A 14,518-nucleotide genomic window follows, 5' to 3' on the forward strand; every position below is an offset into this window, starting at 1 on the left:
CAAATTTATTGAAACATCTTAAAAGATTTAAATAATGTTCTATGTTCTATGCCTTAAAACTGAATATTTAGTTTTTTAGAATTTTGATAAAGTTGATAATTTCCAAAACTTGGGTACTCGCAAAGTACTACTTCACATTTAGAGCACTCATAAGCAACTTCTTCTCTTTTACACTCACTCAATGTTGTATTTGAGCACACAAAGCAGCATTTTAATTTGCATTGGTAATCTTCGCTTGCTGATAGAGGGCGCAGGAAATGGCAATCTGGCAAGTGTAGCGGTTGCTCCAGACACTAAAATAGCTTCAGCCTCTTCTCTCAGTGCTACACGTGTTTCCAATATTTGTCTGATGACATTATTTGGAAGTCCATGATGTGAAGCTTTGCACTTTGGTGGGTTGGGTTTTTAATTGCATGTACTGCTTACAAATACAAAAATTACAAATAACCTATAAATGAACTTGCCACAAGATAGGACATTTGACGACAAAGCTGTGGTTATATATTCTGGTGTTAGAAGCACCTTACAGCAATAAATATTGTAAATATTTCACAGTCCAAATAGTACATAAGAACACCAGTAGAGAACAGAAACAGTTGTAATATGAATTACTTGAACAAGCCCATGACGGACAGTTAAAACTGTCATTACTCTGTTGGGATCAAACTGGTATAACTGTCAGTTCTCTTTTGGAACCACTTTCACTTCAACAGGTTAGCAATAAACAATTGAGGAAACTGACGGAAAACTTTCAATACTGCTGAACTTTGCCAATTTATATGGTTTTTTTAACTTTTTAACAATCTGAAGTTTTTATCAGATTATCAGACTCTTCTCGTCTCAGGGAATTTACCTGTGTATTAATAATATGATATATTTTAATTTCAATGTGCATAACAAATTAGTGTAGATCAGTGAACAGAATTCTTTAGAACTACAACCTCTTCTTCTAGTATTTTGCCTTTTATACCTTTTAAGACCTTCTGTCTTGCTTTGAATTAACCATTGCATCATCTCCAGTATTCCAATCCATACTGAATTTCACGTTACTCTTGTCTTTCGCTTCCTCAGAATGAGGACAAATCTATTTCTACTTGTCACACTTATATATACCTGAACACACAGGGGTGAAAGCCTCTGGCACATTCGCTAAGTAGGGCTGCATTTTCCAGTAGATTGATTTGCAGTCTCTTGTTTAATACAATGTACTGCTACCAGCAAATACCCAACATCCTTCTTTATTCATGTAAATTCCTTGTTTCCTGATCCATTTAAGTAGTGTCCAGCATTTTGATGACCTGAGCTTCTTTCTTTAGAAGAGCCTGGGTCACATTTTCGTTCACTATTGGAATTTCCACACAGTCACAAACATTGAATCATTCATTTTTGCATCTTCCTTGTTACGGTTGGTGCTATTCACTGTGTCAGCAGGTGCTAGTTGCTGTCTTAATTATAATGGATCTTGGATACTGTAAGATCTGAGAGTTGGACACTACCTTAAACTATCGTTTCTCTGATCATTGGGCTATTAATTAATGATCCTATCTAAGGATCAGTGTACCTTAGATAGTAACAGTACTACACAGGGTATATTGCTTATTCTATATATTAATTTAGTTTATATTCGACCTTGACTTAACATGGCATCTTCAAACAATAGATAAACTTCCAACCTGGCAGAATAATGAACCTTGATAAAATGTAACTGCAGTGTCACATTTTGATTATTTACTCCAGGTCATGTGAAACCTTCATGTTTTTCCTTCTTGTTGAGTGAGCATCCTCTTAATATCTTGGAAGGGTATTTTACTCCAAGATCCCTAAGGTTTGTGGTTGGGGAGTGTTTACTCTCTTAAAAATCTTCGATCAGGTCTAATCTACTCTAATTAATCTTGGTCAAGTGCTTGTTTCAACAAGTTTATTTTGGTGTATGTATTTCCTCAGACTTGATTAAATGCTTTATCGAGGCTGATTAAAATTTAAAATGTGATTAAATAGTAAATCAAATTTTATCTAGCAAGGTCCAATATTCTTTTAAAACTATAATCAAACTGGATTTTAATATAAGTAAATATTTTCATAGAGTAACCTTAGATGATCAAGCAAATCAATCGTGCCTATATTTCCACATCATGGCCTCTTCAAGTAGGTCTGTTGAACAGGATGGCTTGCTCACCTACCAATCTCTTCCCAAAACTCTTCCTCACCCTAATTGTAAAATGTTGAGTTAATTTCCCCAGAATTCTCAGAGCAGCCTAAAGGTGAAGTTCCAGAGAGAAATCTCCAGAGAATGTTCTAAAGAGAGTTGTTATGCTGCTGGATTATTCTGTTTTAGTTCTGTGTCATTGTTAAAAATAACCCAATCTGTTTGTAAAAGTACCTGCAAAAGTTAATGTATTGCTCACAGTTGCTTTCCAGTAGCCATCCATGCTAAATCCTACTTAGATCCTTCTCAGGGCATCAGCAAACACACTTGGCCTATGTATCAGATCCAAACCATGCCAGCTGGCAACAAGTCTTTTAAAGAAAACAGCCCAAACAAATCAGGTGTTAATCAAAGCAAGATAGAAGATATCTTTCTGTAATAAGAATTTTTTGTTGTGCCAAAAGTTAGCCGCCCTGCTGGTATAAAATTAATACTTAAATAAATACTAATACTACATTCTTGTAGTTGTACTCAATATATTTTGTAGTTTTTGGTAATTACTATTAGAATGTTTGTATTTATAGTTGTCTTAGGAAAAGGATAAAAGGCTTGCTGCCCCTGCTTTGAAATAGATGCAGCCTGATAACAATACTAGATTTGACCTGTCATGGGCTAGATTTGACCTAAGTTCACATTTAAGAGGAAGTGTGCACTGCACTCTCAACATATTAAAAAAGTGAAAGTAAAAAAGATTAACTGTTCTATTTATAAAGATTTAGTATTTTAAAAATACAATTAGTTCTTGAGTAAAATGCAATATTAAACTGTTTTGTTTGCCCTATGTAATTTAATGTTTCTGTTTTGTAGTCTTTCCCTATTCAGTTATAATACCCCATGGTACAGACACCCAATCTGTAAGGTAATCATTAGATAAAATTTCCCAAAAGTAAACAGAAGAAAATTATGTTATACAACACTTTATGCTGCAAATTAAATTATATAAGCAAAACTAATAAGTAGAAACTATCCTAAGTATTCAATTATTATATAAATTTTGATTGAAAACTTCCTGTCATTCGACTTTTTGTTTATGTAATATAAGTAGCTTATGGTCATGTTTGAAGTGAATTATGGATATGAAAATGTTAGTCTCTCCCTAATGACTCAAAAGCGTAAATTTAAATTAAATTTTAAACCCTTTAATTCCCTATTACGTCTGCCAATACTAAGAGCTCTATCAAATTCTTAAATCTCTTTGGGCTAGCCAGTTGCATCAATGAGCAGAATTAAGCTAGAATTTCTTGGTCTAGTAATGATAAACGTTGTAATTTAATGGTTTTATAACACAGTCTAATCGGGAACAACATCAATGGAGGTGGGAGAGGTCTAAATGCTGCCATCGTAGACGCCGTTCACTTCCAAGTGGTGGCTGTCCACAACTTCGATCTTTACAGCCAGAACAGCACTTCACTGGAACTGTGGCTCTCCAACCAGGTGTTGGACAATGATATCATCATTGTCTTTACATTTGATGAGGCTTCCAAGGAACTTAGCCGCAAGGCTAAAATGTCACTGTATAGACTAGGTATGCCAGCCATTGTTACAGTCAGTAATGGAATGCCCAGCTAAATAGTTTAAGATCACCATTGTATACTATATTCAAAAGGCAAATTTGCCTTTTCTCGTAGATCATCCCTTTTATAAAGTAGATAACTTTTTTGAGACTACTGATAGATTAAATGATTGTTGTTAATCCTAAGAAATTCTTTTATCCGTACTCTTAAAAGGGGAATTTGATTTATAGATTTGACTTATTTTAGAAAGCTTAGACAAACTGGAGGATTGCATTGCTCTTAACGATTTGCAAATTTGTAGTCTTTACCAGTATAAAAGAGTATCATTAAGTAATAGTGTCATTAAATGAATATCTAATTAAATTATTCTCAATGATAAACTAATGTTTGTAATTTCTCCTGTTGTTGGTTAGCAGTTAATTTAATTGTAGAAGATTCAGTAAGGGAAAAGTTGGGCTCCTTTTCCAATCCATGTGAAAATCTTAGATCATGTCTATCCAAAATGTTATGATATCCAATCAAAACCTGTTTGATTAACTAAACTAAATGAGAATTTAACAAAAATTGAATTCATTGAACTGAATTCATCCAAAAGACATATCTTGACACCAAAATATATGTTTCGATATATAAACAGCTCATGATTAGATTGAGAATTTTGTAATTAGGGAAAACTTTCGGGTCGTTACATTTATCTGAGATGATTTACAATTAAGGAAATGAATACTTCTGCATTACTTATACCGACCACACTTACTTTTTATGTTTTCCATACGGAAAATTAAAGAAACATATAATGATCAAGAATAAACAGATATTGAACAAGATAAACATTTTCTTGTTGTGTTATTGTTGTGCCGGTTTATCTTATCTCAAAGATCAAATCCAGTAGCATAAAGTCTAACATATCGGATTTTGGATCTGAGGTAGAGATAGTGCAGGTTCAAATCCTGTCTGTGACTGTAGTACTTTGTATAATTACTCCATTCATCTTGCATGTATCGACTCTCTCCTTTATACAGTTTGATAAGATCCTCGCACAAGTCAGTGGTCCATGAGGATGGGCAGAATAATGGTTAAAAGGGGATCAGCCTCTTCTTTCTTTTATAAAAAAAAGGTCAGACTGGCAACTTGTGTTGTGTTGTGTTACTATATTGTGTCAAGTACTGCACATGTGTCTAGACACAACATCTACAACACCATACTAGTTACAACGCCGTACAATCTACCCTACACTTCTCATATTTTAACCTACACAACCCATAACTTAACTTGTCACACCTGCAGTGACGGCTGTGACGGGTGGGCCCGGGCCCACCCAGATTTTTAAGAACATGACGTAATCAACAGGAAGTATTATCGAAAAACGGGTTTTGATTTGTTTTGTTTATATTCAGAGCAACTCGAGAAAAAAGTTATAACCTATGGGCCCACCCAAAATAAAATTCCTGGAGCCACCCCTGCACACCTGTATCATAAATCTATCCTATTCAGGGTAAATTGATCTGGAGAAAAAAGTATAAAAACTTACTAATTGATAAATAGCTTCAATCAATTCAAATAGTAATCGTGTATGTCACTATAAAATTATCCCCAAATCAGATCTTTACTCCATAATAGTGGATAAGATAAACATCACCCCCCAGACAAAGGTTCTATTTACACCACTGGTATGGTGGACATCATAGACACATTCACTCATAAAACAGCAAGAAGGTAGATTTTATAAATAGGTAAAGCAAGTTCCATTCCAATCTTTATACATGAGTAAACTTATTCATAAGCTAATTTTATAAATTCTCTGAAGGAAACTTCACTTTGTAATTTTAAAGTTATAATAATATATAATGTCATACTTGTATTTATGTATATATTAACAGCTATTAAAGTGATTAACATTATTTTTAATACCTTGTAGTGTTATTTAATCTACTTAATACATCCAAACCTCAAAATTGATTTAAAATTAATATTGTAAGTGATATTATTAGTAAAATTATTTTTATAAATTATTAATAAACAAAATATAATAGCAATAAATACAAATTAATGGTTTTCAGGAAGTGGCAAGATTCAAGATCTACAGTTTCGGTCTCAGTGGTATATGATTTCTCAAAAGGGAATTAACGGATTTACATCCTTAGAAAAACTCACTTTTGCCAAAAATGACCACTGGGGAGAAGCAATAGATGAACGTCTTTGTGTCCCCAGACAGAGTAAGTTATGTTACATTTATAATTTTATTAAGGTTGGTGATGCCAGAACTGAAACCCACATCCTACTTGGTGACCACATGTCTCCGACAAAAGTCGCCCTCTTCTTCGTCTTAACGATCGGAATAACTAACATTGCAATGAATTCTTTATCTTTAAACTTGAAGATTTGTACAGAAAATAATACATTGTAAAAACTTATAAGAAACCATGTCGCTGATTATTCCAAAGTAACTGCATGTTATTACAGTTGTTTTACAACATTTTGTACATACAAGAAACTTATTACGTTTTCATGACTCAAAAACTTTTCATGCATTCCTTTTTACTTACATCAAATTGAACTTTACCAATTTAATCAATATTAAAAGTTTTTTTGATGGGCTTGTAGTTCATTCAATAACATTTTTCTTTGCTTACTTCAAAAATAAGTGAATAAAACAGCTGAATATGAAGCAACTGAATCATAAATACTGCACTAGGATATCTGTGGCGTAATGTATAATATGCTAAGGTAAATGATTGAATCCTGACAGAACAAATATTTTTGTATACTTTTAGTAAAATATGAAACATGTAAGGTTGTTTAAATAATTATGAATCATGATGGATTATTCATTGTACTGATACATATTTATTGTATACATATATTGTTTAATAGAACACAATTTTTCATGAACACTTTGTGTTTGTCTACAGTTTATTTAAATGGTTTCTTAGAAATTTATCATTTTGCCCTGTTTGGGTTTCAGTTCCAGCTGTTACTATTACACCCGATCCTGCTCCTAGAAAAGAATTCTTTGCGAGAGAAATTCTGTGAATCTGTCAAAGAGATGAAATGCAGAGAGTTTTGTGGAGGTGAGTTACTTAAGTAGTAAAGAATCAAATCCTTCGGATTCAATTTAGAGAATAAGACTAGTTAGGTCTAAAGTTGTAGATCCATTAGTTATTTGAAAAGCTGTTTTTTATATCAGAATCTTTGAAGTCCCTGCCTTAATCATGGGCTTATTTGCTCTGTACCAATTCATGCCAGAATCTGCACAAGTACCCTCACAGAAGATTTAGAGACCTTAGCCCTTCTGGGACAGTGATCTGGGCAAATGGCTTGAGAAAACATATTTAACAACTCTTATTCAGATTATACATTAAGCAGATTTATGATGAAGTGAGCATTCAGCAGTGAGAGAAACCTCACTACAAGAAAAACATAAGGCTGAGAGAAAGTCTTGATAACCAATTTTGTCCTTGATAATTTTCTTTGTTTTGTTCCATATGTACTTTTCAACTCTTAGACACAGCCAAGAAAAACAAAGGACCAACCAAAAACACAACAAAAATTGTTTGCTAGGGAAAATACTCTACAGAAAAATTAAAATAGTTAGTGGAATTAAAAGCTGGCTATATTGGCGACCATCTTGATTTTAGTTCCACAAGAACAATGTCAAGTTTCAAACATTTTTACGACTTTGTTATTACTCATAAAATTATGAGAGATGTCTTATTTTATTGATATGATTAGTACACATCCAAACGCTTTTAATTTTTTTGATATTTCACTGGCCATTCAGAAAAATCTTAAACTTTTTTGAACTTTATCGTTTGAATATTCAAATAGTTTACACTTCATAAGACAAAAAAGAGGATTCTGATGCTTATTGATCATATCTTTAAAATGAGACATCTACCATAATTCTAAGATCAAAATTAAGGGTGTCAGTTTTTTTGAAGTTAACATTGTTCTTATAGTGTAAAACGCAAGATTGTTTCACTACAGCCGGCTCTTAAAATGTGCTGTACAACTATGAAAATTGTATAACTGTAAAACACATACTGAGGTCTGATCTCTAATTATTACAATATTAATTAGCAGTCACAACACAATTCAAAAATTTATATGAAACATTATTTAGTTCTAGAATTGGCAAAACACTAGAAAACAGTGATGTGAATTCCTCAATCTGCAAACTACTCACAGCAAGTGTTTCAAATTAGGAATTTTCTAAATGAATACTTAGTATGTTTATCCGTTACTTAATACTCTTCATTGCATATCAATTAATGCAGAAACATTAGTTTGATATACATTCCTTTAGGTGTGTGAAATATTATTTTATCATTGTTATAATATGGTACAGTGTGAATGGTAAATATTATATAAAAAATGAAGTAACTGTAAACATGACTTGTTTATTTACTAACTCTACTGGTAAAAACAGTAATAAAGCAGTTTAAATAAAACAGCTGTTTTTAATGACAATACATAGCCTATCAATCCTTATCATTGGAATTGCAAGGTAAAACCTGATCAGTGTGGACCTCCAGATCTCGCATCCAATTATGAGTCTGTAGTAGAGATGACCTTCTCTTTTTAGCACTCATCCAAAACTCCACTTATATCGCATCTCCCAATAGTCCCTATCTTGTACTCAGGTGCTAACTCTATCGTTCCAAAAGGTGGAGCATCCAGTTGTGGTGGTCTTTGATTTCCTTACACCTACCAACGGGTGCAGAGTGGTTTGTATTGTCCGGGAAAACATAGTTTCATAAGGAGACAGACCTGTGTTATCCTGAACTGTGTAAGAAAGGGATTGATTTTGAAATGGATGTCACCAGACTCTTCAGACATAGCTTCAAGTGATTTCTTTATTGTCTGAACAGTACGTTCAGCCTGGCCATTTTTTGAGGGATGGAAAGGTTCCATCGTCTTATGTATTATGAAGTTGCCTTGAAGGAAGTTCTTGAACATCTGGGACACAAACTGTCTTCCATTATCAGATACAATGGCCACTGAATTGCCAAAAGTTGCAAGCGTTTGTTACAAACGCAAAACACCAATCAGATGTTGCTCTTTTCGTGGGAATGACTTTGATCCATTTAGTATAGGCATCAGTAACAATGAAGTAGAACTCCCCTTTGCAAAGTCCAGCAAATTCAATATGTAGGCGTGCTCATGGAAGTTTTGGATTTTCCTAGTGATTGACTTTTGCTGCTTCATTCCCTTTTAACACAACAGTGTTTCCATTTACGAGCCACTTCTTCTATATTAGCATCAATGCCTTTCCAGTAAACATAGCTTCTAGCTAAAAACTTAAATTTTATAATACCAATATGTCCAATGTGAAGGATTTTGACTGGAGTGATTTGCGGATCATTACTCTTGAACCTTTGAAAATACGGGCATGTTGGAGTGTGACTTCATTATCATGGACCTCAAATAGCTATACACTATGCTCTGAAATGAGTGCTTCTAGTATGGGCTTGAGATAATTGTCTTCTTTCGTCTCTTGAGCTACGCTACATCTGTCAATCAGCAATTTTGATGGCTGCTTAATCTGGAAAATGGTGGAGTCATCATACATTTCACGAACAACCAAGTCAGTAGGATTCCTTGAAAGAAAATCTATGTTACCATGAAGTCTATTTGGTCATTTGGTCTGTTCTTGAGTAATCGAAACCACTCAGAAAATAGGAAAAATCAAATATGTGAGAAGCTGATACTGTAGGTAGTGTTTTTGACAGATAGAAAATTTACACTATGGCTTTGTGATCTGTGATCAAAATAAATTTCCTTCCATAGCATTATTGGAAAAATTTCTTAAGGCCCCAATATCTTGTAGCTTGTCTGTCAATTCAAGTATATAGTTGTATTCACATTGTGTTTGGATCCTTGGGTGAAAGTAATAGGACATTCTGACCCATCCTAATATGAGTATGACAGCACTGCTTCTAACCCAACTAGAGAAGTATCTGTAGCAAGGACCAAGGGTAGATCAGGGTTGAAGTGGACAAGGTGATCATCATTAATAATTTCTTCCTAGATTCTTTAAAAACTCTTCTCACTTTCATGGGTCACACAGAGTTAGTGGTAACCTAGTCCATATTTCAGAATCTTTTAACCCCCAAATGAGTTGTAAATTTAACAACAATTCTGCTACTGACTCACCACACTTACAGTTAAATTCAAAATTTGTTGTCAACTTCTGTAGTTCAGAGGCGAATTGTGTCATTGTTTCCCCATTTTATTTTACTTTAAAAATGAATTTGTTGTCTACCGCATAAACTAGGTTACGGTTCTATGAAATCTCCCAAAAGTTTTACAAGCTCCAAGTTTTCTCCTTCCGATCTCCTGGTGCGCAGAGGTTGTATAACTTTTGATGTAGGAGAGGTGTTAATGTATGTAACAAGAGGTAAACTTTCAATTCTTCTTCCTCGATGTTCTTAATGTATAAAAATGTTTCCAAATGGTTAATACAATTTTGAAAAGTCTCTTCATCGTTGAAGGGGGTAAAATGAATGCTAGAAGTGGAGTTATTTCAACATCATGTAGAAATTGGGGTAGTCACAGTTGTGTTATTACCAGATCTGGTGATATTTTTTTCTGATATGTATCAACTTTATGTCTGAGCTGAAAATAAAGTTCCTCCACTTCACAATGGTAGCCGATCTCTGATGTAATATTAACAGGTGTGCCTTGTTCAATCATCTCTTGCAGATGTCTAGACCATTCCCAGATTTCATGAGTTGCTGATAACTTGTCTTGTAGTGTCAAGTTTGTAACAACTAACTGTGAAAGATATCTCTATAACTCTCCTCTGCAAGTGAAATGTAAACGTCTGCCGGATACTTTATCCTCTAACATTTGTTTCCGACATGGCATTTCTGTTTTTGGCTCATCGCCAATTATTATGTAAAAAATGAAGAAACTGTAAACATGAGTTGTTTATTTACTAACTCTACTGGTAGAAACAACACAATACTCAATAAAATCAGCTGTTTATAATAAACAGCTGTTTTTAATGAAAATACATATCAGTAAACCTTATATATGTTGGCAATACCTTATAAGTCTATTGGCTACAATAATATATGTTCCTTGTTGTTATTGGTGGCCTCCTGGACCTACATACTGATTTTGTTTTACTACATTATTTGGCATTTTCTATGTTGGCAAAACAACTCACTGAACAACCTGTGACTTGATTTATATTCTATAGAAGAATTTTTTTGTAATATCTTTGCATCATGCTAAATTCAGTGAAAGTCTGTGAATGGCAGTATTATAAATTGTGACTATAGTGTTTGTTTTATACATCATTTACATGTAAAATTAACAAGCAGATGACTTGAATTACATATATTTTTGTTTAAGGCCTTTTAGATAATGGCTAATGCTGAAATATTAATGATAGTTTATACAAAGACATTAATTTTATGACTGATATATGTACAACAGATATTGTCTATACATAATATATAATTTTTGTTCTTAACGATATTCCCTGCTTTGTCCGTAAGGTAGAAAAACGAACCTAAATGTTAGTCGCAACCATTGGAAAAAAATTATATTTTCTGGGTTATCAAACTGTTTATTTAAATAAGCAAACATAAAAGTTTTCTTATAAATCTAAATGAACTGAATGTTAAACCACAGTCCAACACACATTTGTAAATTTTGTTTCATATTAGAATAAAATTATAATTAAATACCTGATAAATCAAACTTGTTATCAACCAGGTATGATGTTGTTGTCCATCAGATGATACTAAAGTAATAGAGAAATGTATTTTTTGAAACATCAGTAAAAGAAGAAATTAGGATCTGACTATGGCCCTGTTTTTTATGTCCCATATAATGTAGTGCAATACGTGATAAGAACATTATTAAAAGATTCCCTGGACTTTATTTTGAATAAACTTGAATTAAAGTAGTATATCAAACTTTCTTGTATAACATTGGTGATCTATTTATTACACAATATACCTCATAAGAAATTCAATGAAATATATTTTATAATTTTTTCATTATAAAATGAAAAAATTAAAATTAATTTTTTTATTGCTATGTATATAAAGCTGGTATATTTAGAACACTTTTTAGTTCATCAATCTAAGTATGGTAATATTTGCATTATTTTTTAGCGATAGCACAACATGAGGCAATATATCCTGCACTGTTGACGAACCGCAGCTTAATAGGGAATGCAGTGTACTCAACACCTATCATAGTAGTCGGTGGTACCTCATTGGGTACTCTGTCTCTGACGCTGCAGACTCTAATACATCAGCCAGGCATCCACAGTCCCAGTGTCCTAGTACTCTACCCAGAGACTGAAACTGACATGGCAGATCTTGTACGACTTTTCTCTTTCCAGGCAATTCCTGTCAACTCCACAGCAAATAATGGTAATCAGGATTTCTATTTTGTGTATCAGTTAGAATTGCCTTAAAAATTTCTCAACAAAACCCATTTTTATACTTAAATATTTTCAGAATAAAACTGTGCCCTTTGCTTCTGAACAAGGGCGTAGATCTTTGATTGGTTCCAGGAAAAGTGACTTGGATCTCTTTTCTTTCCTAGATTATCATTATCCAACCTGTTCAACCATTCATTAACAATAGTAAAGTATTACATTTATTTTTTCTACCTTGATATTTTACAAAATTTTAATGTGGAAATCTCAAATAATGGCTAAAATATATATATATATATATATATATATATATATATATATATATATATTTTGTTCTATTAAAATGTTCACGGTACAATATCAGAAATGAATAACAAAATTGTTTATCATTAGAGTATTAAAATATATTTAAATACTGACAATAAATTGAAAAGCAAAATATGAATTTATTTATTAATAGAAATAAACTCTTAAAGCTGCATGTACTCACACAGATCATTTCAATTTCAATAATTTAATTTTAAATATACACAATGAATTGTTAACTATTGTAACTGGGTAATAGTTTCCTGAATTTTAACATCTTCTGTGATCACAACTACTGTTTTAGAGAGAAACTAGTAATTATTGAAATATTTTTAATTTTCAGAACACATACTTCAGGGGCTGCGGTTGGTAAGGAAAAGGTTTCCCAACAAGAAGTATGTCATAGTCTTGGATGAGGGGTTAATAGTTTCCCCTGACTTTTTGTTCTACATGGCTCAACTTGCTTTCCTCCTTGAGAAGGATGATTCGATTTTTGCTATTTCTGCTTGGAATCCAAATGGTAAATTTGATTGTATTATTAAAATGCTATGAGTTTAGTACTGTTGCAGAATAATAACCTATATCTAAAACAGCTTTAAAAACGGCAGTATTGTCTGCATAGAGAACCATTGCTTTACGTGTAATCGTACATAATGTTCCCTATGAAATCTTAAGGCTTTGAATAACCAGTTAAGTTAGAAAATTACATTTTTCAGCAAATAATACATTTGTACTCTAGTCTATCACATGCTACCTATAACATATTGAGATTTATTGTGACGCTATTCTTGTAATCTGTTACATGTCTGAATAAAGAAATTTTGAATTTGAATTTGAACAATAACAACCTCTTTTGTTTACCAACAACAATTATTAAAACTTGTTGAATGATTGAATTTACTTGACTGTGTTACACACCTGCGGGTGCTATGTGTGACGGTACTTATGCTACACAATAACAATAACTTCATAACAATATGTCTTAGGTAATTCTGAAAATAAATTAGCAATACCACTTCAGGAAGGTTCCAATGCTGTCAGTGGCTCTATGTTGTCAGCCAGAAGTGTCGTTAGCAGAGCACTCCTGGATGTGAAGGACAGTTTGCAGGTTGCCTTCCACATAGCCCACCGTATCAGCTAGTTTGCAGGAGACCCGTCCTTGTTGAAAGATGCAAGGAGGAAAAGTTATGGGAGGTTGTAAGGCCTAGGAAGACTTATTTGTAGGAAAGATGTAAAGAGGAATGGATCCTTTGTAGACAGCAAAGGGAAAGAGAGGCATAAATTGTGTAGCAGGAAAAATTTGAATTGGCAGAGACTAAGGCACCGGGTGATATTACTAGAAGTACTTGTATTTTGATAGCAGCAGGAGACATCATTTTAGTAAGATCAACTGATTGGACTGAAGAGTAGATTGTTGGAATGCTACTCTGATGAAGAAAGTGTAGTGTAGAGTAGTGATGACAACCTGACAGCATGAGTTGTAACAGTGTCTGTGGTCTAGAACTTTAGTTATCAGCACTCTAGGTCGCTTATCAACATAATGCAGAGGTGTAAAATACAGGATTAATTTTGGCTTTACTTTTATCAACTAAATTATTATTGATGAAAGTAAGAAAGAGTACTGAACAAGAGAGGCAGTTCTATATAAGTATTATAAATTTCGTGTAAGGTTGATTTCAAATTATTTTAAAGAACTTTTCATTTACTCAGAGAGAGAAGGAAAAATATTTTTAGTTATTTTATTTATTTATTTTTATGAATGACAATAATTTGCTACACTTGGTTGGCCATTAAATTCAATATATATCTGGTTCAAGATAAAATATCCCAAGAAACATATTTATCAGACTTTAAATCTACCCACAAACTAAATGTAATAGCAGTTGAACAAACTTAGTTTGATTATGTCATGCAGTTCACAAAGAATCTACTTGTGTAATTATACTGATAAAGTGTTAATGCATTTAAACTTGCAAAATTGTTATGTAATAAAATATACTATCATATTATATTCTAAAAACAACAATTTACTATTATTATCTGAAAAAATTAAGAAATAAACCATTGTATTTAGAAAATATTAATGTT

The 14,518-nt window shown here is 32.8% G+C and overlaps 1 protein-coding gene across 1 annotated transcript in view; it reads left to right on the forward strand.

The window, feature by feature from the left end:
- LOC124369043 (protein O-linked-mannose beta-1,2-N-acetylglucosaminyltransferase 1-like) overlaps positions 1–14,518 on the forward strand; it is a 50,170-nt gene that overhangs the window by 11,848 nt on the left and 23,804 nt on the right. Inside the window, 6 exon segments of the mRNA XM_046826728.1 lie at positions 3,496–3,731; positions 5,781–5,936; positions 6,686–6,720; positions 6,722–6,791; positions 11,853–12,116; positions 12,774–12,950. Of these exon segments, the coding sequence (XP_046682684.1) occupies positions 3,496–3,731; positions 5,781–5,936; positions 6,686–6,720; positions 6,722–6,791; positions 11,853–12,116; positions 12,774–12,950 (938 nt within the window).

This window comes from Homalodisca vitripennis, chromosome X, assembly GCF_021130785.1.
Source record: "Homalodisca vitripennis isolate AUS2020 chromosome X, UT_GWSS_2.1, whole genome shotgun sequence".
NCBI lineage: Eukaryota > Metazoa > Arthropoda > Insecta > Hemiptera > Cicadellidae > Homalodisca > Homalodisca vitripennis.